Source organism: Calonectris borealis, chromosome 1, assembly GCF_964195595.1.
Source record: "Calonectris borealis chromosome 1, bCalBor7.hap1.2, whole genome shotgun sequence".
In the NCBI taxonomy this organism is placed as follows: domain Eukaryota; kingdom Metazoa; phylum Chordata; class Aves; order Procellariiformes; family Procellariidae; genus Calonectris; species Calonectris borealis.
Window position 1 is genome coordinate 216,499,367 of NC_134312.1, and position 25,309 is coordinate 216,524,675.

Consider the following 25,309-nt stretch of genomic DNA (forward strand, 5'->3'; position numbering starts at 1 on the left):
ACTCCACACGACCCAGGCCCAACACCACCCAAGTCCATATCTGGTCCCACAGCCACCCAAGCCCACTGGTGGTCCCACACCACCCAACCCCACATCACCCCAGCCCCACACCACCCAACTCCATACCTGGTCCCACAGGCACTCAACCCCATACCACCCAACCCCACATCACCCAGGCCCCATACCACCCAACCCCACATCACCCAGGCCCAACACCACCCAACCCCACTGCTGGCCCCATACTACCCAACCCCACATCACCCAGGCCCCATACCACCCAACCCCACTGGTGGTCCCACACCACCCAACCCCACATCTCCCAGGCTCCACACCACCCCACCTCACTGGTGGTCCCACACCACCCAACCCCACTGCTGGCCCCATACTACCCAACCCCACATCACCCAGGCCCAACACCACCCAACCCCACTGGTGGTCCCACACCACTCAACCCCACATCTCCTGGGCCCCACACCACCTAACCCCACTGGTGGTCCCACACCACCCAACCCCACATCTCCCAGGCTCCACACCACCCAACCCCATTGGTGGTCCCACACCACCCAACCCCACATCACCCAGGCCCAACACCACCCAACCCCACTGGTGGTCCCACACCACCCAACCCCACATCACCCAGGCCCAACACCACCCAACCCCACTGGTGGTCCCACACCACTCAACCCCACATCTCCTGGGCTCCACACCACCTAACCCCACTGGTGGTCCCACACCACCCAACCCCACATCTCCCGGGCTCCACACCACCCAACCCCATTGGTGGTCCCACACCACCCAACCCCACATCACCCAGGCCCAACACCACCCAACCCCACTGGTGGTCCCACACCACCCAACCCCACATCACCCAGGCCCAACACCACCCAACCCCACTGGTGGTCCCACACCACCCAACCCCACATCTCCCAGGCCCCACCCCACCCCACCCCTGAACCCCCAACCCGACCCACCCACCCCATCCAAGCCCCGCCCACAGCACCTGCCCCACCCCACCCCGCTCCCGCGCATGCGCAGTGCCGCGCCTGAGGCCGCGGCCACAGGGTGGGCAGCGCAGCGCATGCGCACCCGCTACCGCGGGCGGGGCCGTGCGCTTTAAACCGTGCCGGCGGGCGGCCGCCGCCCCCGCCACTGCGCATGCGCGGCGGGTCTGTCAGCGCGCGGCGTGCCATGGCGGCGGGCGGCCGGAGCTGGTTCCGCGCCCTGGCGCTCGGCGTCTCCTTCCTCAAGTGCCTCCTCATCCCCGCTTAGTAAGAAGCTTCCCCAGGGATGGGGGGGGTCGGTACGGCCTGTCAGCCCCCTGGGGCAGCGGTTGGCTTCTACCGCCTCTCAGGGCGGCCGGGGATGGGGAGGGGGGCACGGGCCGGCGTGGTGCCGCCGTTTCTGAGGGGGCCCTGATGTCCTGAAGGTCCTTATTTCCTTCGGGTGCTTGTGGGGAGCGGGGTAGTACTGGATGGCGGTGGCTCCTCGTCCTCTCGGCGCCGTGAAATCGCTTTGCTTTTGTGTCTGAAGGCGCTTACTGCCCATTCCGGCTGGCTGTTGCTAAATGTGCTGAAACAATGACGCTTTTTATCTTTAAAAGACACTGTAGGTTTTTTCCCCTCAAAAAAAAAAATTGATCTTAAAAAGTCAGTCAGAACCTGGAATTTCGGCATTAATTGTTAGAGAAGGCTGAGCTACAAATAATTCTTGTCCTATAGACGCCTGTATATGTCCTTGACACAAAGTTCACGCAGCATCTTTGTTGCTGTTTGAGTTACTTGATCAAAGTCTTGCCCTAGAGCTGATCAATATAGGCTTCCTTTTTATCTACCTGCGGTGATGGGCTCTGAAATGTTTCTCCTTTAAGTGCGTGCATGTGACTCTTAATATAAAACTTCTGTAGTTATTCCACAGATTTTGAAGTACATAGGAATTGGCTTGCCATCACTCACAACTTGCCCCTCTCTCAGTGGTACTATGAAGTAAGTACATGTTTGGGGTTTTTTAGCAGTATATAAATTATAGGCATATTGGGTATGTCAGCCTATATGAATGCTAGAGGAGAAAGGCTTTTATTTGCAGAAAGTATGTCATGGATACTGATAGCTGGCAGCTGTATAGCAGTGGTTCAAAAACATATCAATCACGATTTGTTGGCCCTGTGTAGCTTTTGGTTAAAAAATTTGAGAAGTGTTTGGGGAAGCTGCTAGTACTTATGAAGGCGAAATGGAAAAGACAATTAAGGCACATGGGTTATTAGAAAGGCTGTGTAACACAGGAGCAAGTTGCATGGGAGTCTTGAATTGCTGCTCTCTTTGCTCTTGACATTAATGATACACAGTTATCACGATAAAGAACGAATCATATAAATGGGTATATACATTATTAAATCAATCACTGTATTAAATTTTTGAGCCTCTGCTGGTGCACTACGAGCACGCATTGATTTTAATCCAGATGAATCACCTTTAAGTTGATGATAGACTCAGCCTACACAATCAGGTTTTAATATATCTCACAATATCTCCTGGGATAAAAATCATAGTCTCTAGTACTCCTCCACATAAGCGTCTGGGAACTCTGTATCCAGGAGTAAATTATTTGTGCGGGTCAGAACTTTCTGACAGGCTGATCCAATACAGTGATTTGTAAAACAAATTTCTGCGATGCCAGCGTGATCCCGCTGCCAAAGCATAGGATGTCTTTCGGCAGCATAACATAAGCATTTGGGAAAACCACTCTGACAAATATACCCCATCCCAACCTGCTCTGTTCCTGCTTCCTCCTCTCCTGTTTCCACAGCCAAAGAGTTAATCATTGGTCAGGACATAATAACTGTCCTTACGGAAAAAGATCAAATAATACTATTTGATCTTGGTAAGGTCTTATTAGAATTAAGACTTGTTGACTAATGAGTAAAAATAATTTTGAGACCATAACAAGGCTGATTGTGCTGGTGATTCCTCTAATGCAGACAAATATTCACTGTGAGCTATTTTACTGAGTTTTTTTAATATTGGCCCTATTACTGTGAGTTTATCTATAAAGAACAGGCAATTATATATCGGTTAGGTGCAGATACACAAAATGTTGTTTAATCTCTTTCTACTAATCAAGAGATGTCCCATCCCTCTACCACTGCTACAGAAAAACAGCTCAAATCATATTCAGCACCCATACTGCTGGCTACTTTATTGTGAAGTAGTTTCTGTTAAATAGAGGCTACTGAGATAAAATACATCAACTGATTTGCTGTGATGAACTGTACCTGAAGGACTGTAAACAGTGTGAATTGTGTTAAATTATTTAATCTCATTTTGCCTTTAGGCAACTTCGGAATGGACCCTGGATTATCCACCATTTTTTGCTTGGTTTGAATATGCACTTTCACATGTTGCCAAGTACTTTGACCCCAAGATGTTGGTTATCGAAAATCTAAATTACACCAGTCGCGCAACCATCTTCTTCCAAAGATTTTCTGTCATCTTTACAGATATCCTTTTCATATATGCAGTTCGTGAGTAAGTCTTAATGTTCTAATTTTAGGGACAGTGGGTAGTCACTAATATATGGACTTTTTCTACAGTAAAAACAAATTTGTACAAATAAGCTTGTAAATGCGTGGAAATACCAAAGTTGCTTTAACCTATTCAAGGAGAAATTTGGAACATGCTGCTAAACACAAGATAACTTTTTGTTGTTCTTGGAGATGCTGTTGCTGTACATGCGGTCAGATTTGTACGCATTCAGACATTAGCTGCTCTTTCACATGTTACAGGTATTTTGTTTCTGTCGCTGAGTTCATTTTGTAGGAGCTGCAGGACAGCTTAGGTGCACCCAACTGTTTTTTCCTGTAACTTTTCTTATTACTCTGTTCTTCTAGAGTAGAAGCATAAAGGAAACTTGTGACAAAATGCCAGTATCATCAAATATGCGAAGTCACTCCAGTGTTTTTGGTATTCTTCATGATAAACTGATTATTCCAGGTCTAATTTAACAATATTAACATTGTGTGTTTTCAGTGTGCCCTGACTTTGTGAAGAAGTGTTTATCTTACACCTAAAGAGTAGAGGGGGGGAGATGTTTTGAGAATTATGTTGCCTACCTTAATGATTTGGCTGTAACGCTCTTCCCTCATTTTATTTTATCTGCTCAAAATCTGGGTAGAAAGTTCTGTGCTGCATTGGAGCACTACCTAAGCTCCTTTATTTACTTTATTTGAAACAGGCTAGCTTTGCATTGTAACTTTTTTCCTTTTATTGTTTTGACTCAAAGAGGCATGAATGAGGTGGCTTTCTTAAAATGGCTCTACTAATAGTATTTCAACACAAATCATCCACGACTTTTTAATCTGATCTAACCTTACCTTCAAAAATAATATGGACCATATGGCTTCACACTGAGAAGTAATAAGATGTTTTTAACCAACAGAAATAGCTCATAATATTGGGGGGGAGCCAGGAAGAGGTTAATGTCCAACTGAGGACCTTAAATACAACTTGGTACATTGTCCCCAAATGTAGCAATACGTTGGTCAGTCATGAGAAGTTGATAGCAAACGGGTTATGATGACTATATGGTTATTATTGAATGTGAGACTAGAACCTGAGACTAAGTTACTGAGCATAAGCTTTAGCATGTGGAACGTACTGCAGCTATTGAAATTTAAAATCCTTTTTTTACTAAACTTTATTCATAACACTGTCTTCTCGATGAATTTAGTAAGAATTTTATCATTGTTTTCCATCCTAATAAAATGTTTTCCTTCAGGTTAAGTGTGCTTTTCAACTCTTAAAAGCAACAGCGTTGTTGTTGGCGGTTTCAATTAAGACTTCTGTTTCTTCTGCGCTTGTTCAGGTGCTGCAGATGTGTAAATGGGAAACGAACTGCAAAGGATATCCTGGAAAAACCAACATTTATTCTTGCTGTTCTGCTCTTGTGGAATTTTGGGTTGTTAATTGTGGATCGTATCCTTTCAAACCGTGGCAGGCTGTTTGTGAGTTTTTTTAATATGTTACAGTGTGTGGTACAAACCCATGAATATTATTATTACTGTCACAGCAAGAAACACTGCTGTTTGTGTTTCTGGGGTTAGTTGAATAACTTCATGTTTTCATCAGAATTCTTGTTTGGCAAAATGGAAATTGTTCAGTTTTTGGTCTGATTTACCAGAACTGCAGGAGGACCAGTCTGGCAGCAGCACGCCTGTTCCTGCTGGCTGCTCCTCCTCTGCCTGCCTACAGAAGTATTAGCAGAGAGTCTCCTTTGCCCTGGGTGTGGTTCTAGGTTTATCCCATGGCAAGGAAAATCTTTACAAGTGCTGTATGTTCAGGCTGTATTCAATTCATTCATGTTACATGAGAGTTAGCAAGTTTTTTTTAAAGAGGATGTAAAAACACCCCTGGAAAGTCCAATTATTGTGAGTCAGTTTTGACATAAAGTGCATTGATCTAGCTGAGGAGGGAACAGAGCGGGGGGAAACAACAGTAATTCTTTTATGGGAGGGACTAGTTTTGTCTGTCCCAGTCCTTGTTTAAGTTGCCTGCTTACAGGTGGCAAGTGATAAGTGAGGGCTGCCATCTCCATCCATTAACCAATGCGAGGCAGAAACTAATATTTAAAAATTCAAAAAGTGGAGAATTAATCTTTTATTTGTTCTGGTTTATATCATATGAGTTGCATGATACATACGTGGTCGGATTGTTATGCTTCGTTTCATCAAGATAATGTACTGGTATTAGCAGATTTTGTGTCTGTGCTTATGGGTATGGTTAAGTAATGACTTCATGTCTATTTGGACTGAATTTAAGGCTGCTTTTTTGATTTAAGTTCCATTTTAATTTGAATTTATTGTTTATATGTTTGAGTCTTCCCAGAAAACTGATAGTAGTGATAGCTTACTTTGTAATTTTCTTGACTCCAATTCAGATATTCACTTTCAGTACAATGGCTTTCTGTTTGGGCTGATGCTTCTTTCTGTTGCCCGACTATGTCAGGTAAACTTGAGTGGCTCTTTCCTGTTGTCATCATGTGTATTTTAGGTGCATTCATTACCTTCAATATGAGCAGCCCAATGAAATGATTGAGAGTGGCTGGAAGTTGAGGTATACTAAGCTGGGTGTCTAATTATTTGTTGAGTTTGGGGGGAAGTACTGGAAACTCACCGTAATTGCTTGCTGATGCTGCAGTATTGCAGTTCCCTGTGAGAAAGCTAAATTCTGTGTTATACCTGAGCAATGTGGCATGGTTTCCTGCCATCTTATCTTCTTCCAAGTCGCCAGTCCTCAGAAAACATTCTTCTGAAGCTGTGGGGAGGTGAGGCCTATCCCAGTTTTCCAAATATTGTGTGACGATATAGTTTCCTCCTCTATAACTGTTGTGCATAACACTACTGAGTTTGTAATTTGAAGTAAATACTCATTTGTTTTTATGCCTCTGATAAATGTCCTGTCACCTTAGGGGTACCACGGAGGACCATTAAAAGTTAGTACAAAGGGAGAACAAGTAGAAAAAACTTGAATTTTGTTTTGTTCTTCCTTCAGAAAAGATACTTGGAGGGCGCTTTTCTTTTTGCTGTTCTTCTGCATTTCAAACACATCTACATGTATGTGGCCCCAGCATATGGCATTTATTTGTTGCGATCCTATTGTTTTACTGCAAATAATGCAGGTAAGATGGGTTTTTCCTCGCTCGCTTTTGGGGGATTGTGTTAATTAGCGGGGCCTGGGGAAGACTTAAGACATGCAGATACTGTTGGAACGAAATGGCTTTGGGTCAAACGCATATTCTGCTTGGGTAGCAGAGTTAGTAAGGTCTTTAAAGATCTTTGAAATTTGTTTGTTTTCGTAAAATTCATGTTTCTAGGGAGTTCTTTATTAAGAAAAACCAACATGAACAAGCTGCAGGTGGCAGTTTGAAGCCATAAAAATTACTCTGGATATGAAAGGATTAGATAGCATCAGAAGCTATTCCAAAATCTTTTAAGTTTCTCTCCACTTCTTAGCACTGAAATGAGTCTGATACTCCTCACGTGAACAGAGAAGGTACTTCTCTTGAAAGAGAAAATACTGAAAGGTGGTATAATGCAGGAGCTGCAATGTGGAAAAAGTAAATGCAAACTAACTGTTGAAGGAAGCAATTGGATGTATTGACATAAAAGGCTATGTGCTTCTTTTAGATAAGTGCTAGCAATTCACTGTTGGAGTGGAGTGCTTTGTCTCCTTCTCCACTTGCCACAGTAACTGTTTTCATAACCTGTTTGCTTCTTGTAGATGGATCCCTGAAGTGGAGAAGTTTCAGCTTTCTTCATGTAACTCTTCTGGGATTGATTGTCTGTCTTGTTTCTGCTCTTTCATTGGGCCCCTTCATAGTATTGGTAACAACCTCTTTTTACCTGTTATTCCCCTGAACTGTTAGAAAATTGTGTTATAAAAATATAAACCATGTCTCATCTAAAGAAATCATTTCTTTCTTGTTTTTTCTTTTCTGTAGGGCCAGCTGCCTCAAGTCATTTCACGGCTTTTTCCTTTCAAGCGAGGCCTCTGCCATGCTTATTGGGCCCCTAACTTCTGGGCTTTGTACAATGCCGTGGATAAAGCACTAACAATTTTTGGTACAGTATGCTAATCTTGCTATTTGATGCCTATTTGCAGGTAGAGCTCTCTGGATTTTAGTCTTCCTTTCCCATTTGAAATGTAGGTAGTAAATTACATTTTTCAGATTGCCTTAAATCATCTGATTGTCTGCATAATCCAGTGCATGATAAGTTTCCAACAGTAGTTAAGAAATCAGTCTTCCGCCTCTGCTGTCTTTTAAAAAAGAAAAAACTTGGCCATGTACTTAGTTCAGCTGCTTCATTTACTTTGTTAACATTTATCAGTTTGTGCTTTTTTTATCTTTTGTTTTCAGGTTTAAAGTGTAATTTTCTTGATCCCACAAAAATTCCTAAAGCCTCCATGACAGGAGGGCTGGTTCAAGAATTTCAGCATACTGTCCTCCCTTCTGTGACTCCACTGGCAACGTTAATCTGTACTTTCATATCTATATTGGTAAGAACAAATAATATTTTTGGAAACTTGATGTGTTTTGTCTCCTGTAGATTTTATTTGATTAGCATGCACTTCACATGAATTTTAATTCCAGGGCAACAAATAAGTGTTTCTTTTTTTTTTTTTTTTTTAAAAAAAAAAAAAAACACAAACAAAAAAAACCACAAAAACAAAAAAACCCCACAGTTATTAGGATAAATGTGGAATTAATATCTTTCTTGATACGCAATATTACTTTCTTCAAGTGTGGCTAAAATTATGGCCTGTGACAACTCTAGAACAGTTAAGAGATTAAAAGTAATCTTGGATCAAAACCACTGTGCGTGCTGAGCTAGTAGTAACCTTTTATAATAAAAATTAGTTGAACTAGGATGTGAGTAGAGATACTGATGGAACTGTTTGGGCAGCTTACGGTGTTCCTGACAGCATGACCTACAGGTAAGCGTAGTGTTCTTCACGTGACAAGCAAAGAATTGAAGGTTCAATAAGTAATTACCTGGATACAGACTCTTTTTCACTCTAATGAGCAACTAGCCTTTAACTGGAAATCTTTGTTTCAACACCTTTATGTAGTAACTTTGATAGAATGAGTTTAGTGGCATGGATTCAAAGACAGTTCTTGCAACACAAGTAACAGGGAGTTGGCTGTAGTCTTTCAGTCTTTTTCCCTCCTGTTATGCTGGTGAAGGTCCTTAAGACTTTACTCGCGCATCCAGATAGATACGGTTCCTCCGGTGCTGTATAATGTTTGTGCCACACAAGCACAACCTGGGTGCAGTGGTGTTTATTAACATTGAAAAAATCTCATTGGACAATGGCTTGTGTTCAGGATTGCCAGACTTTTCACTGAAGTCCTGTTTTTGCCTGTTGTTTCTAGCCCTCTGTTTTCTGTCTTTGGTTTAAACCTCAAGGGCCCAGAGGCTTTCTTCAGTGCCTTGTTCTTTGTGCGTTGAGCTCCTTCATGTTTGGCTGGCACGTACATGAAAAAGCAATACTCCTTGCTATTCTGCCTTTAAGGTAAGTGAATTTCATACGTAGTAGTTGGCCAAACTGAACCTGCAGCCACTTGTTGAGGATTCCTCAACGAGGATCACTCTGTTTTCAGTATATTTCAGAAAATGAGCATGTTTATAGAATGCCTTAAGCTGTAAAGTTTTAGTGTGCTTCAAGTAAATTAATTTCAGACATAATAAAATGTGGCAGCCTTAGCAATAGAGATGTGCTGATGCTACTACAGCATATGTAGGAAACTGGTGCGGTGTTAAACAAACAAACAGCATCTTTTATGACATACTAACGCTGGCTTATACTTTACGATAGTTTGCACTGACAAAAGCTTTAAGTAGAGCTTTACTGGGAGTAGCTGATTCCCATATCAGCTCTGTGGGGCACAGCAAAGCTTTGTACTAATTTACAAATGATCACAACAACAGAAGCGTTGGGATGATTAAGCAATCAGTTTAGGAGTCTTGACACACAAGCCTTCCCACTACATACACTCTTTTATGTCTCTTTGAATGCTGAGTTGTATTAAGATGCATAGTATACAGAAAATCTGTGTTTTCATTCAGACACTTGATTGCTGTTAGAATAATGCAAAAAAAAAAAAACAAACCCGAATCCCAAAACAACATGCTTATGAAAGAATGGGGTTCAGAGTTTAGGCTGCATGTGGACCCACAGCGCTTGAAAGAATTCATTTAGCTTCTCCTTGAAGCCTTCTTTTCTTAGTGACAGCTTGGGAGCAGGCTTGATAAAACAATTCACTCATGTGACTCAGGGTCGTTTGTTTCCCCTGCTGTTATTACTGCATTTGTGCAGTACATTCATTGCACCCGAAAAGTCCAAGACCTATTTGTTGTGTGTCTTGTGACTTTGCCTTTTGAAGAGAAAAAATAAGTGGCTTGCCTGTCTTGAAGCATTCGACACTGTTGTCATACTCAAGTTTGGCAAGCATGCGTAGTTGATTAAGTTCTTTTTCTCTCTGAATAGTTAAGTTTAGAGATCTACTGTGGCAGGGACAAATGTAAAAATATTGTAGTCTTTTAACTGCTGGGCAGTTCAAGCCTTGATGAGTGCTGTGGTTCGTATTTAAAATGCTAGGTGGCTTGTTCAGGAACCAACTGAGGAAAGGAACCTTCTGCACTATGCTTGACAAGAACAGTACGCAGTTTCTACCAAAAGGACTTAATGCCAGTTTTGGTAGAAGTGAGGCTGTTGTTCATAAGCTGCCTGACCACTATTGTTACAAACTGTATTTTCCTGTTCAGAGATTTAGTGATATTTAAACTCTTGAAGTGGGAATTGTGTGAGGGAGCGAATTAACACTGGAAAAACAAAAGGAAGAAGAAAAAGTAGGAATGATAATGTTGGCAGCCAGCTGCCAAAGGAAGAAAACCATTTGTAGAAAACTCTAGTCCTTTCTGATGTTTGTGTTCAGTGGGTGTGTGGTTTTCTGGGGAAGGGTTTCCTGGCTGATTTTTCTCCTGCGTTTTTATCTCTGAGGCCACGTGGTTTGGAAGCAGGAGACTTCATCACAGGTCCAGTTTTTGGAGGGACTGGGGAACTGTGAAACTGTTTGACCTGTTCCCCAGTCTCTTTTGAATTGTGTAGTGTTTTGCTGAAATTAAGTTTCTTTGCTAAAAGACAAAAGCATAACAAATTCTTGTCATTTTTAGCCTGCTGTCTGTTCAGAGAGCGAAGGATGCTGGCATCTACTTGATTCTGACAACCACAGGGCACTTCTCGCTTTTTCCATTGTTGTTCACACCGCCAGGTAAAGTGTTTGCCTTCTTTCTGTGCTTTCGTCTTACTGCTTTGGGGTTTTTTCCAGAGATGACGTGCAGGTAATGGTTTTGGATTATTTTATGTAATAAGTTGAAAGTTGCAAGAGGCTGTATGTCAGCCTGTTTCCATAAATACAAACTCTCCAACTAGTGAAAAGAAACATTGGTTTAAAAAGCTGTGGAGGAGCTGTAAGCTTTAAGTTGAAACAGAGATGGAAAATTGTCATAGTCAATACTTGTTATCCCTCATTCTGCCACAGTTCTGGAAACTTCCCCCTGTCTGACATAACCATGTGAAGCAAAAGTGATAAAGGCAGTTTGAAACTGCAAACCTGACAGGCTGTTTTACTTCATGCTATCAGTAATGTGCTTAAACTAAAAAAAATCATGCAGCAGCATCAGTTGTATCAGTATGTGTAGGGACAGATCTGTCTTTGTGACCAAAAGCTGTTCCTTCCTTCCTTCCTCCCCTGCCTCCCTTTTTGCTTCGCTTGAACCCTGGGCCATCATAGCTACGACAACACTGTGACACTGTACTGGTTGTCACCCTTCTGGGAGAGTTCAAATCCAGACACTCACGCTCTTTGGTCTGATGATGCTGCTTATTTGCAATAGCAAAGCTGCTGCCTTGAGAAATGAGAAACTTCCTCTGCCTTCTCTATTACTTAATTTTTACCTACCACACAACCTAGAACTAGATAGCGTTGGTTTGGCTGTTGCATTTATTTTTTAAGCTTCCCAGCCCAGTAATTTCTGATTTATTTTTTAATAGGAAAATCTTACTTGCAGTGCTATTATATTGTAATTATAATTACTGTGTTCAGTACGTTTATAGATAATTGAAGTAAGTGTATTGCAAATGCTTGGCGTTTGCTTTAGTAAATACCTATCCTTATTTTTAGGTGTCCTAATCAGTAAAACATTTAGTTCTGTTTGGAGAAGATAATTAAGTTGGGCAATGCAAGTGTGACTAGTAGGATTTAAAGATACTGCAATTTGTATGGCAAAAGGTTTTTATAATTAATTTTAAAAGTACGTTATGTTCCTTGTATTTCAGAACTTCCCATTAAAATACTGCTTATGCTGCTGTTTACTGTTTATAGCTTCTCTTCGTTGAAATCTCTATTCAGGTAACTAAAGAAACTCGTTCCCAAAGCCAAGAACAAAACTATTTCTGCTGTTACTGGGAACAGTGTTGTCAAAAGGGGCAAACAGTGCAGAAAACAGATACTGAAGTATCAAACTGAAGTGTTACTCATGAAAAGATGCTGCTGCCTCTGTTCTCTTCTCAGGAGGCAAGGCAAGGTTAGGATTATTACAGCACATCCTTGTTATGTTTGAATTGTGACAAGTACCCAGTTAGTCCCAGCAGGCTGTAAATCCCCACCTGCTTGATGTGCTGTTAAAGCACAAAGTTGTAATGTTGTAGCCTGTGAGGATTTAATTCAATATTGGCGCACTTATTACAGTGAGTTATCTAGAGATTGTTTATCTGTGCTAGCAGTTATAAATACTACTGTGGTTTTTTGCAGTGGTACTTAGTATTTTCATGTGTGGAAGGGGCAGGTTATAAATAACATACATTTACAAGCTGTAATTTGTCAACAAATCTGTAAACACTTGGTTGTCAGAACGTGTAATTGCCCAAGTCATCCTGTGTGTTTATAGAGGCTGTTGATCTCTTAGCCACTTCACCAAAGGTAGCGCTTATCCTTATCCTGTAGTCAACACTTTCCTATTTCCCAAACTTTTCATGGCAAAGCCGGGCTGTAAGTGAAGGATCTGTTGGAAATGCTATAAACCTGTATTCACTACCTCAGTCACATGCTTTTTTTAGGTGATCCTCTTTTGACCCTCCTTTGTGTTCCAGAATTCATTCTGTCTCAAGAGCTCTTACTAAAAACCTCTGTAGGAGCTTAGTTTCTGTCTAGAGATGAAGCTTTTGCAAGTTTCTTGTTCCTAACTTTCCAAAAAAAACCAAATTCCTTCCAGAAGAACATGAATTCCCCTGTAAACTACCTGCAGTCAAAACCCTACCACCGGTGTCCTTTGCAAGAGAGATTGGCTCGTACATCCTACAGAAAGCTTGGGGGAAGGGGGCAGCGGTTAAGATAAATGTGACATTTCCAGTCTCTGGATGTAGAACAACTTCGTGGAACAAATGTGTGTGTGAAGTCTCCGTTCAGGTGTTCACTGGAATGATGCGAGGTGAAGCAGAGCAGCTGCTGAGATTTCTACTTGGATTCCAGGGCATCTTGGAACTTGGTGTAAAAGCAACATGATAAGGGAATTAGCTGTATTCTGCTATCACGTGTTTTCCTACTGAAACTCTTATTTAAAGCCTTATTGTGAACTAATGGGGGATATTCTCTGCACTGGTCACCAGTGACAGCTGAAAAACAGAATTGTTATTTTTAGTTAGCGTCATGTATTTTAACACTATCTTTTTTTGTTTTCTAATTCCTCTGACAGGAGAGAGAGGCCTCTCCTTAACTGGCTTGAAACAATCTACCTCGTCCAACTAGTGCCTTTGGAAATCTTCTGTGAAATTATATTCCCTCTGACCTCCTGGAAACGGCACTTTCCTTTTGTCCCTCTGTTGCTGACCTCTGTGTACTGCGCTCTGGGTGTGACATACGCTTGGCTGAAACTCTATGTCTCTGTCTTGACGGAACGAATTTCTGTTAGACAAAAGGCCGAGTAAAGCCGCAGTGTTGGGACCAGTCCCAGGTTTGGGGGGATTATCCGGCACGGTGAGGGGTTGTCACAAGGACATACAGCTCTTGATAAGACACAGCGTACGCGTACCATCGCCACGAGGGACGTTTTTCTTCCGACACTTCTATACTGCCCAACGAGGATACCTCTGATCAGAAGCGCTCGTCACAATAACATGGGGCGCGGTGAGACGCCACTTGCCGTGGATCAACTGTGAAGCTTAACGAGGTCCAGACTTCTGTCCCGAGGAAAAACTGCCCGGCTTTCCCATTACTGTTTGTATTTGAATAAAAATCGGTGTGGCAAATTACAAGGGATGATTGCTGTGTAGAAGAGAGCGTTGTAACTGCATTCTGTGGAATATGTAAATTAAAAACTTGATATTTTTTGTTTGAGCATTTCTTGCCTTTTTTTTTTTATCTCCTCTCTAAGCCCTACTTTTTGAGGGACACCCGCACAAGTAAGGATGTAGTGTCCTGAGGTGCCCTGTCACACTCTTGAACACCCACTTCTGAAGCTTTATTTCAATTGCTTAATATATCCGTGTCTCTTTGATCTCCTCCTTTCATAGAGTCTTTGCAAAGAGGTTTTTTATATTCTTGTGATCATACTTATTTTTGTAGACCATGTTTCCCCATTTCAGATGCGCGCCTTAATTTGGTATTATTTTAACACCATTAAACGCATCACATAATGTGGCTGGAAAATGGTATTTATTTGCGATTCATTTAAAACTCTGAATCCCTGACAAAAGACCGAGTGCCCACAGTTCCTATAGTAAACTGAGGAAGGGGTATGTCGTGTCCTCTGCAGAATCGCCTGCTCTTAAAGATGACAGTTACCTATAGCTTGATGCAGTTTGTCATCGTACTTTCCTAAACCCTATGTAACTGTTCCTAATAGATTTTCCTCTAGAAATGGGGGCCTCTTTGGATTGCAGCGCTGACACGTGAACCTGAGAGGGGAGAAGGGGTAGATTTTAATTTTTTTTTTTTTTGCCAGTAGTTCTTGAACTTTTTTCCATGTTAGCTGAAGAACGTGACCCCCTTCAGGGGGGATAGCTCATGGGATAGTTGCGTTCTTTGCGTCCTTTGAATATTTTGGATGTTAAAATAGAGTGTGGCTCTTGTTAGGACAGCGGGTGGACGGTAGATTAGTCTCTGTGGCGACCAAACAGCTCGTACATTTAAACTTTTCACAGCCAGCGAGCTCATTTTCAGACTTTTTCACTCCGGTTTTCATTACTTTCTCATAGTTTCTGCTTTTTCTACTCCGATAACTACTTTGCCACGCTCTTTTTAGCTGCTGCAACTGCCGGTGGGGCCTCGGTGCCGCTTCCACCTGTGTTCTACCCTTGGTCTAAGCCTCGAAGCTCTGCGCAGGGTGGGACATCCACGGTGCTCATATTTATCCGTCTATAGGTGCCGTCCTGCGTAGGGGAATGGTGATATCCCAAAAAAACAGCTCTCCGTGCCCTCCTCCAGCAGCACCTTTGCGAGTCCAGCCGAAATCCTCCGAGGACTCCTGCCTCAACTTTGGCACCTCCCGCTAAGGAGCGGTAACAGCCCAACCTCCTCCTGTGCGGAGAAAAGCGAAATAATAATTTTTTTAGGAAAGAGGCCGGGAATCCTTCCGACCCGTGGTGTGTTCAAATGCCATTTTTAATGGTTGTGTCAATCCTGGTACTGGTTTAGGGCGAGTTTTATAGTAATTAAAAAAAAACCTAACAACACTGTAGGTCTTAGTCTTTAACCTGTTGGCAGGAAGAGCTCTGAAAAGGAATTGGTTTTGATTTTAGTGTTTAACTAAACCCCTAATTTAATTACAGGCCCCCCTGGCACTGCGCAGGCAGTGGGGCTGACCCGCTTCACCCAGAGGGTTCAGGACTGCGGGAACCCCCTCCCCGATGCCCGCTAAAGCCGCCCGATTTGGGGGGGGGCAGTTTGTGGGCTGGGGGGTTGGGTTGTTTTTTTTTTTTTTTGGATAAATAACTAAAAACGGGGAAGGGGGACGGCGGTCCAGCGGAACCCGAGTGCGCGGCGGCGGGCGCGGCGGAGGGAGCGCGCTGCCGCACCGCTCCGCCCGGTCACCTTCGGCGGGGCGGCCGCCATGGTGTTCCTCCCGGACGAGTCGCGGTCGCTGCCGCCGCCCCCCCTCCTCAACAAGGGCTCGGTCTGGCTGGGTCTGGCCGGCTGGGTGGCGGCACTGCTGGACAACGGCTTTAACCAGCGCCCCGTCATCCGAGCCGGTGCGGCGGGGCTGGGGGGGGGAAGTGGGGGAGAGCCCTGAGGTGAGGGGCTGGGGGGGGAAGGGTGTGTGTGGGATTTGGGGTGACTCTGAGGGATACAGCGGTGGGAATGAAGGGGAGGGGGCCCTGGGGTGAGGGGCTGTGGGAGTGGGACGGGGCTGGGGAAGGGAGTATGTGGGATTTGGGGTGACTGAGGGGGATATAGGGGTGGGACTGAAGGGGAGGGGGCCTTGAGGTAAAGGGCTGGGGTTGAAGGGGCTATGTGGAATTTGGGGTGACTCTGAGGGATATAGGAGGGAGGGAAGGGGAGACAGCCCTGGGGTGAGGGGCTGGGGGGGTTAGAGAGGGTTGGTGGGGCTGAGGAAGGGAGTATGAGGGATTTGGGGTGACTGTGGGGGATAAGGGGTGGGAGTGAAGGGGAGGGGGCCCTGAGGTGAGGGGCTGGGGAGGCAGAGGGGATTGGGGGGGCTGGGCAAGGGGTTGTGTGTGATTTGGGGTGACTGAGGGGATATAGGGGCGGGAGTGAAGGGGAGGGGGCCCTGAGGTGAAGGGATGGGGAGGCAGAGGGGATTGGGGGGGCTGGGAAAGGGGATTTGTGGGATTTGGGGTGACTGTGAGGGATAAAGGAGCGGCAGTGAAGGGGAGGGGGCCCTGAGGTAAAGAGCTGGGGTTGAAGGGGATATGTGGGATTTGGGGTGACTCTGAGAGATATAGGAGTGGGGGGGAAGGGGAGACAGCCCTGGGGTGAGGGGCTGGGGGGGTTAGAGGGGGTTGGGGGCTGGGGAAGGGAGTATGTGGGATTTGGGGTGACTGAGGGGATATAGGGGTGGGAGTGAAGGGGAGGGGGTCCTGAGGTGAGGGGATGGGGGGGTGGGACGGGGCTGGGGAAGGGAGTATGTGGGATTTGGGGTGACTGTGAGGGACATAGGAGTGGGGGGAAGGGGAGACAGCCCTGAGGTGAGGGGCTGGGGGAGTGAGAGGGGGAAAGGGGGTGCTCTGTGGGATTTGGGGAGACTCTGTGAGGGTTGTAGGGGCAGGAGTGAGGGGGAGGGAGCCCTGAAGTGAGGGGTCTGTTGGCAGGGGGACTGGAGGTAATCTGAGGGGGCTGGGGAAGGAGGCATCATATGGGGGTGGAGGGAATTTGGGGTGATTTTCTGAGGGATGGGGGGGGGGGGAGGGGAAGGAGCCCTGAGGCAAAGGGGGGGCCTCTCTGGGGGCTGGCAGGGTCTGCAGGTGAGGGTGCTGTAGGGACCGGGGGGGGCCAGCTGTGGGGGCAAAGTGGGGAAAGAGGAACTGGGACATGTGGGGACGAAGTGTCTGGGGGGGCTGGGGAAAGCGGGGGGCCCACCTGGGGCCAGGAGACGGGCTGAGACGGGGGGACATTTCTCTTCCTGTTGCAGGTGTTCACCGCCAGATCCTCTTCACTACCGTGGGATGGTTTGTTGGCTATTACCTTGCTAAGCGTACGGAGTACATACATGCCAAACTGGACAGAGAGTTGTTTGAGTACGTCAGGCAGCACCCGGAAGACTTTAAGGCAGCAGGTATAATAAGTCAGTAATTTAAGAAAGACCTCAGCCTGCCATACGTACCAGTTAGTAAGGGCTGATGTATGTAAAGATGTTGGTGGGTTGCTTGCAGGATCTGTTCTTTTCTAGCAAGTCGTACTGACTGCTAACTCTTTCCTGCTTATTCACAATCTAAATTGTAACAGTATTAAGGATTTTATGATATGAAAATAGATATTTTTATTGAGCTGATCGGCTGCCTTGATGACCAACTCTTCCTCCTAAAAGCTTTTTTTAATATAAAAATTGCAAAGACGAAACCAAAATAAGTGTAGACCAAACTTGTGCCACTGAAGGAGAAACAAAGAAACTAATGAAAATTAGAAATCATGGGGTTTATTCTTGTAAAATCATAATTTTATTGTTTATTGTTGTAAAATTGCAGTGCATCAACGGTGTGATGAATATTCAGAAAAAAAGCAGAGCAGGTGAAAAAAGAATGAATAGAAATGTCAGGAAACCTGAAGCGCCGTTGGCTCTTGCTGGCTTAGAGCCTTGGTGCAAAACAGCATTTTACTAAATATAGTCACTAAGCCCAGCAATGCAATGGCAGATTTTGGTCTAGAAAACTGTCTATTTTCTAATAAAATAGAGTTAGGTGACTCTGGCTGTGGGATTATAATCCACATTATGCCATTTCAGAAGGAAATAAAGAAAATAAAGAACTGTTAGTGTTGAGATCTCTTCACAGGGATCTGCAGTTCAGCCCTATGGAAAAGAAGTTACGTATTTCGTTTGTGCAGCCAGCTAATAGTTCGCTGTCGGTAGCAAAAAACCAGATTTTGATGGCTTTGTTAACCTTAAGACTTAATATTAACAATCTTCAGAATCGATCTCAAATGCTGATTAGGTTTTCGCAACTCTACCCATTGCCTCTTGTAGAAAAGAAAAGGATAGGAGAGCTTTTGGAGGATTTCTATCCAGTTCGCTGAGGATTTCTCCAGCGGCGAGGCGTTGCAGGATGCATCTGCTGAACTAATTCCGTACCGAGAACTTCGTCGGGCTGGCTCTCACTGTTCAACCGTCCATGGCTTGGAAAACGAACCACTACTGGCTTTCACGTAATAAAAGCTATGATTAAATACTTAGTGTTTAATTACTTGTTCTTCTATTACATTATGGTGTATCAATGTATAGATGACTGATATTCGTGATAGGATAATAACTTGGATTCACCTCTTTTTCGGTTATTTTAATTGTGAAAATGGAAGATTGTTCATGCAGTATAGATCTTATAAAAAAACCCCAAAAGTAGTTATGTAAATTCCTCCTTTTTATTTCTCATTGGCGTTTCTCCTAACCCTTGAACGTGCTCTGGACCAGCCTGGGTAGACCCTAGCCAAAGCCTTGCTGTGAAATGAATTCTGTCCCACTAGCGAAAACAGATGCTCTCCCTAATGAATTCCCTCTATATTTTGCATTCTGACGTTGCTTTTTCTTTCCTGGGAATCAGGATCCAACCTTTCTACTTTCTCCCTTGGTTGTCGGCTCCCGAATACACGTACTGAACCCAAACGTGTTCCAGACACGCTGAGGATCTGCAGCTCTTCTGAATTTTGCTGCAGGGTGTTTGGCACCTCTGGAAGTCAAAACACTTCCAGGTGAGGCCGCTGCCGTTGTGAATGTTTTTTGTCTAATTACCAATCTCCTACGCCGGTTTTCAGCATCTGCCCTGGCTTCCTCCTGCGCTGCCGCATGCCCTTGGTGCCGCTTCCTGCTCTGTGCAGCGTCTCAAAGCACTTTCTCGAGCGCCTCTTCCCTGGGGAAGCCTCTCGCCGTGCTCTGGGTGCCGCTGCCTCACCCCTGCGTCCAGCCCAGCGCCGAGGTATGGGACAGTTGGGTCCATAAGGAAGAAATTCTTTACAATGAGGGTGGTAAGATGCTGGAACACGTTGCCCAGAGAAGTTGTGGATCCCTTGAAGTGTTTAAGATGAGGTTGGATGGGGCTTTGATCTCCCTGATCTAGTGGAAGATCTCCCTGCCCAAAGCTGGTTATGTTAAGGAGGAAGATGACCATCAGCTGGATTAAATAGTGACCAGGCAATTACAAAAGGGACTTTTAAACAAAGGAGTCAGGCTGAAACGAATCATCAACACTCCCAGGATGAGGGAAAGACCTTGGAGGGGCAACAGCAGGAGTCAAAGCCTGTCGGACTCTGCCGAAAGCAGCCCTGCCGGCATCCCAGCCTCCACCCGGGCCTGGTGGAGCATCCTCCCGGTCGGATGCTGCGAGCAGCCTGCAGCCAGCTCCTGGCTGACAGCACGGGGGGCCCCAGGCAGGGACAGAGCCAGAGTCAGCGTTGCAGAGGCTGGAAGGCACCTCTGGAGACCATCTAGTCCAGCGCCTGCTCAAGCAGGGTCAGCGACGGGACCGTGTCCGGTTGGGTTTTGGATACCTCCGAGGATGGAGACTCCACCACTGCTCTGGGCAGCCTGTGACAGAGTTTGACCATGCTCGGTTTTAGGGAAAAAAAAAAAAAGTGTTTTTATGTTCAGATGGGATTTCTTGTGCTTCAGTTTGTGCCCATCGGCTCTCGTCCCGTCACTGGGCACCACTGGGAGGAGCCTGGCTCCCCCTTCTCCACGTCCCCCACTGGGTCTTTGTACACATGGGTGAGATCCCCCTGAGCCTTCTCTTCTCCAGGCTGAACAGTCCCAGCCCTCCGAGCCTCTCCTCGTATGGCCAATGCTTCAGCCCTTTCACCACCTTCGTGCCCTTCACCGGGCTCTCTCCAGTATGCCCATGTCTCTCCTGTACTGGGGAGCCCGGGCTGGACCCCGCACCCGGCTGTGCCCCACCAGGGCTGAGCAGAGGGGCAGGATCCCCTCCCTCCCCCTCCTCCCGGGAGGCTGGTGGCCGCCTTTGCCCCGAGGAGACCTTGCTGGCTCAAGCCCAACTTGGCCAAGCAGGGAGGCAGAGCTGGGGGGTGCGGGTGTGAATTGGGGGGTGCTTCCCCCCGGCACCTGCACGAGGGGGCGGGAGGCAGCAGCAGGGGGTACGGCGGGGGCCAGAGCACCCGCGAAGCCAAGGGCAGGGGGGTGCGGGCAGGAACCTGCCCTGCGGGAGGGGCCGGGTGCCGGCAGCCCACCCGTGCTCGGGGCGGTGTGTGGTTAGGGCTTCGTGGGCCTGCTTGGAGAAGGGGGGTTGGAATTTCTTCTGTATGGAACATTTGGGGGCAAAACTGGGCTTTTTCTCTTGTCTTCCTGATACTGAGCCTGTGTGCCCTGGTCACTGCTTTCTGCTTCGTGAGATGTCGTTAAACAGATACAAATAAACCCGCAATCCTGGTTTGCTTGGGTGATGCAAAGGGAAAAGTTCATTTCCCCGTGGCGCTGGCAGCAGCGCCGGTGCCCCGGGAGCCTTCCCAGGGCAGCGGGGAGCCGGCATCCCCCTGCCACGCCGGAGAGGGCTGATCTGCCCCGTCTGCCCTCGTCCCGCCAGGGACCGGCGCTGGGTTTTTCAAGGACAAAGCCCTTTTCTGTGACCACCTCGCGTCTCTTATCAGCCACGTCGAGCAGCGGTGGCCAGCAGCAGGGCACCCTCGGGGCTTGGCGCATCCCCGGGGGCAGCGTGATGCAATGCCCTGCAACCGGAGCCGGCAGAAGTTTCCCGTGGAACAGCGGGGTCGGGGCCGGCTGGCCAGACAGTGGCTCGCAGAGGGGGACCTGGGGGACCTGGGGGATTGCAAGTGGCCCATAAGTCGTCAGCGTGTCCTTCCAGCTGTCGCAGGTCACGGGCCTCTTCTGGGAACATCTTGCATCTCTTATCAGTCATGTTCAGCAGCAGTGGTGAGGGCTTCACCCGATGTCCCGCTACGATACTTCCCCGGGGCACCAGGAGCCTCTCCACCTGCCCAGCGCGCTGCCCAAGCCCAAAGCCATTGCTGGAGGTGACCGCAGGCCTTCCTTGCTGGGACCAACCATCTTCTCCAGGTGACACAGGTCCCGTCCTTCAGCTCCAGCCATGTAAACCACCAGAGGGACATCACCTCCTTTGTGGTCCTCACCGCACCGGGAACCGCCGTCCCTCCATTCCTCATGGTTCAACGGAGGCAGAGGAGCTCCAAAGGCAGGTTGGAGACCCTATATCCATCTTCCAGCTCCACTTCTCCCCTAGCCTGTGCCATCATGCCCCAACTTGAGGTGGCATCGCCACGGGGACGGCTTAAGTGTCTCCCAGTATCCCCCTCATGTTTCACTGCTTCTGGATAAGACAAGGCTGCAACCTCGCCAGGGTTGGGGAGCGGCACAAGGGCAGATCTGCTCCAAAGTCCTCACGCTGGCTGGGAGGAGCTGTGTTTGCCCACGTTTTGGGGGACTTGGTGCTCGGCAAACACGTTTGTAGATGCCGTGGTTGCCCTTCCCAGAAAAGCAAGACATTTGGACCCACGAGGGAAGTCACCCAGAGGAGCACGGCAGCAGCGAGAGCGGGGTCGGTGCCGAGCCCACGGGAGGTGCAATGAGATCCTCGGGTCTCTGCGTGTGGGCAAGCCTTCCCCTGACCCACCACCCTCCTGGGGAGCCCGTCTCCTGCCGTGGCTCAGAGGGAGGAAAATGCCACCACTCGTGTCCCCAGGTGTCCCCGTGTTGTCCCCGGCACTGCCTGCTGTTGGATCCGCCGATGTCTCTGCCTCCCCTGACACCACCAGGACTGTCCTTGTCCTTGCTCAACTTGGCACCCTTTCAGATGTGGGGTGGCCGTGGACCAGGCCCCCAGCTGCCCCCTCCAGAGCCCCCGGCCCCCCGGCTGGCCGCTCGGCCACAGGTGGCTGCAGACCCTGTCCCTGCTGCCCATGCTCGGGGAGGACAAGCCGAAGCCAAGGCGGTCTCGACCGCCGGGAGAAATGGCCTGATGAGGCGAGAGGAGATGGGGATCTCCAATGCACCCCAATCCCAGACACGGGTCTGGGGTCCCGGGGGCGGTTGCTTTCCAGAGGCGCTGAGACCTGCAGCTCCGCTGCCCCTCGGAGCCGGTCCCCAGCCCCAGCCCCACTCGGGGCAGCTCGTGGGCAGAAGCCCTGATGGGCAGGAGAAAGGCGCGGGGAGCTGTGGGGCACGGAGCGGCACCAGCAGTGGTGGGACCCCCCCGGGGAGACCTTTGAAGAGGACCCTGAACCTGGTGACTGTGTTGTGCGTGGGCTGATGTCTCCCTCCCTCCGCGCTGGGTGCACAGCAGTGGGGCTCAGCGTCCGTCTCGCTGTTGCAGGTCTGGGCTGTGTGTTGGGCACGTTCACAGCCTTTTGTGCCCAGAAAACAGGCACCAGCTTTTGCTGGTGTTGCTGTCGACATAAGGACGGAATTTTTTAGGATGAGGGTGGTGAGACACAGCTTGCCCAGAGGAGTTGGGGATGCCCTATGGTTGGACAGGGCCCTGAGCTACCTGAAGTCGTGGAAGATGTCCCTGCACACAGCCGGGGATTGGACTAGATGGTCTCTGAAGGTCCTTTCCAACCCAAACCATCCCGTGGCTCTGTGATTCTTCATCCCTTCCAATTCCCCATCATTGCATGGGCAAGTCCCCTCCCAGCAGAGCCAGCGTCCCCATGCCCCGCGCCGGGGCCCTCCCCGAGGGCTCCAGCCAGGGCAAAGCACCACACCGACAGCGGCTTCGCAGGGCTTGTTTTATTAGCAAAGATGGGGGAAAATGCCCCTCGGAGTCCAGGTACCAGCTGGAAAAGGGCTCGGCAGTCGCAGGGGACCGTCGGAGGTCGGGGCCACCGTGCAATGCCGCCGCCTTCGTGCCACTCTTTGAAAATAAAGAGGAGGGCACGGGGCGTGCGGCTCTTCTGATGGACCTCCCGGCACGACCAGATGCTTCTTCCTATGAGGATAAGGCACCATCTGGTTCTCCGGTGGTCCCAACCGCCGCCGGCGTGCGGTGCCAGCGCTGGGAGATCAGCTGCCGCGGTGCGGGGAGGGCGAGCAGGGCTGGGGAAGAGCCCGCGATGGTCACTGTTGGGGACGTCCTCTCCTTCGTGCCACCAGCACCCGTCCTGCAACGGCAGCTGTCCTTAACCCTGAGGGCCATCCCAGGGAGAGACCTGGCCCAGCAGCCCCGGGTCCGCAGACCCTGAACCCCTGGAGTCTCTGCACGGAGGGACGGGATGGCATGGAGATGGAGATCTGCAGCATTTGAGGGGACAGCCCCCATTTCAAGGCACTTCCCAGGAGCTCCCCACTTCTGCAGTGTGAGGGACCTCCTGGGGACATGGGCCACCCCTTGTCCCGGTGCCCCTGGGCTCCGCATCCCCCCAGCTCTTACCTGGTGGCCGGGGCAGGGTCACCAGCTGGGCTGCCCCTCGCTGGGGCTGATCTGCTCCAGGATCTGGCTGTACCTCCGGGTGAGGGCGTTGGTGTCCCTGGTGAGGTGGGTGAGGACCTGCTGCAAGCCGGCCAGGTGGTGGGACAGGCGCTCCTCCAGCTGGGCATCCATGGCGTCACTGTCATCCGAGGAGGTGTCAGCGTCGGCGCCGCTCTGACTCTGGTCGTTGACAGAGGCCAGGCCTTTCTCCACCACGGGCTTGATGGCCTTGAGGAGCTGGTAGCGCTCGTAGAGGTCCGCGTGGCCGCCCGCGGCCGGGGCCGCCCCCTCCTGCTGCGGGAAGACCCCTCGGAGCAGGCTGGGGAACATCACCTCCTGCTCCATCTTCTGGGTGGCCGAGAAGTACTGCTCCATGGCCCCGCTCCCAGGCTCCGACAGCGCTGCTGCGGGCTCTTCTCGGGGTGCCGCCTGCTCCCCGTCCCCACCGAGGGCTTTTTATGCGGGGCCGGGGCACGTCCCTCCTCTGCTGTCCTCTGCTGTCCTCTCCTGCCAGCCCGGGCCGGGCTGGACGGCCGCGGGGCCGGGCTTGGCTCCAGCCCAGCTGGGGCTCGGCCACGCCGTGTCCCTGGCTCTGCGCAATCTTCCTGGCCCAGGCTCCCCGTGGCCTTCGCCCGAGCTGGCCGGGGGTCCCGCTGCGCCCCCAGGCCGGGAGCGGGGCGGCGAGGGGGGGAGGTGCGCGGGGCCTCTCCCGACCCGTCCCGTCTCCCCCGACACAACCGCTTCTGGGCCCCGGGAGCGCGGGGCCAGCCCTGCCCGCCAGCGCAGGCAGGCTGCAGGCAGCAGGGCTGCCGGGGCCGGCACCGCTCCCCTCCTCGCTGCCATGTGCGCGCGACGTGAACCCTGCGGGGACATGGAGCAACCCCCACCCGAAACTGCTGGCCTGGAGGCGGCGGCAGCCGCCGGCGTGGAAAATCTCGCTGGGGATGCGCTGCCGCGTGGGGTCCCACTGGGGATCCGGGGGACACGGGATGGGGACAGGGATGGGACCAAACGCCCCAGTGGCAAACGCCCGCGGCACGGAGCCGTTGCTTCCCACGGGGGAGCGCGGACGGGGCCACCACCCCCCCCTGCCCCCATCCTGGGGCAGAGGCCGCATTGGGGCAATGGTGGCGCTGCCCGTCCCCACGTGTCCCTGCGGCGTGTGGCAATCGGGGAAGATTGTTCTATTTGTGGAAAGGCCACAAGGTCCCTTGTCCCTTTTGCAAGCCCTGGCGGTGGCAGCTCTCCCACCCCCCCCTCCGTGTCCCAGCCAGGTGCCCACGCTGCCGCCTGTCCTCTGCCCCCCTGACCTGTCCCCTCCACCCCTCTTGTCCCTTCCAGGGCGTCCCCAGCGTTTCGGGGTGTCCTGCTGTGTGGCCCAGCACTGCACCGAGGTGGGCAGGTGCTGCTGGCCCCAGGCTCTTGGGGCGTCTGGGCCACCGTGGAGCTTCCTGGAGGTGCATGGACGTCCTAGTGTCCCCCCAGGGTGGGTACGGTGGGCTGCATCCACCCTGAGGCTGGAGCTTCACCGTGGGGTTGACGCAGGACACGTTGGTCTGCAGCCACTGGTGACAGCCGTCAGCCTCTGCTGGGAGATGTCCTTCCCCCTGGGGACACGTGGGCAGGTGTCACCCCAGCCA

The 25,309-nt window shown here is 49.4% G+C and overlaps 3 protein-coding genes across 10 annotated transcripts; 2 read left to right on the forward strand and 1 right to left on the reverse strand.

Moving 5' to 3' along the window:
• The first annotated feature begins 1,155 nt into the window (after nt 1-1,155).
• On the forward strand, nt 1,156-13,950 carry ALG8 (ALG8 alpha-1,3-glucosyltransferase). 8 transcript variants are annotated; one of them, XM_075140272.1, is made up of 13 exons: nt 1,156-1,268; nt 1,904-1,982; nt 3,328-3,521; nt 4,858-4,967; nt 5,929-5,996; nt 6,543-6,669; nt 7,272-7,375; nt 7,492-7,612; nt 7,909-8,048; nt 8,926-9,065; nt 10,727-10,824; nt 11,892-11,964; nt 13,307-13,950. In XM_075140272.1, exons 1-13 carry the CDS (start codon nt 1,156-1,158, stop codon nt 13,536-13,538), a joined length of 1,599 nt encoding a protein of 532 aa, XP_074996373.1. In that variant the 3' UTR covers nt 13,539-13,950. The 8 variants fall into 8 exon arrangements, with proteins under 8 accessions (XP_074996373.1, XP_074996379.1, XP_074996380.1 ...); XM_075140278.1 differs by having other exon boundaries at nt 1,164-1,268; nt 11,892-11,965; nt 13,284-13,950; XM_075140279.1 differs by having other exon boundaries at nt 1,164-1,268; nt 7,950-8,048; nt 8,960-9,065.
• A 1,637-nt stretch (nt 13,951-15,587) lies between these two features.
• Nucleotides 15,588-19,865, forward strand: NDUFC2 (NADH:ubiquinone oxidoreductase subunit C2). The gene is made up of 4 exons (XM_075140281.1): nt 15,588-15,800; nt 17,201-17,344; nt 18,251-18,429; nt 18,822-19,865. The coding sequence occupies exons 1-3, from the start codon at nt 15,662-15,664 to the stop codon at nt 18,298-18,300; spliced, it is 333 nt and encodes a 110-aa protein (XP_074996382.1). The 5' UTR covers nt 15,588-15,661; the 3' UTR covers nt 18,301-18,429; nt 18,822-19,865.
• A 3,110-nt stretch (nt 19,866-22,975) lies between these two features.
• LOC142078038 (mid1-interacting protein 1-B-like) lies at nt 22,976-24,223 on the reverse strand. Its single transcript, XM_075140555.1, has 2 exons — nt 23,631-24,223; nt 22,976-23,361 (listed from the first exon to the last, which is right to left on the reverse strand). The coding sequence occupies exon 1, from the start codon at nt 24,042-24,044 to the stop codon at nt 23,649-23,651; it is 396 nt and encodes a 131-aa protein (XP_074996656.1). The 5' UTR covers nt 24,045-24,223; the 3' UTR covers nt 22,976-23,361; nt 23,631-23,648.
• Between the last annotated feature and the right edge of the window lie 1,086 nt (nt 24,224-25,309).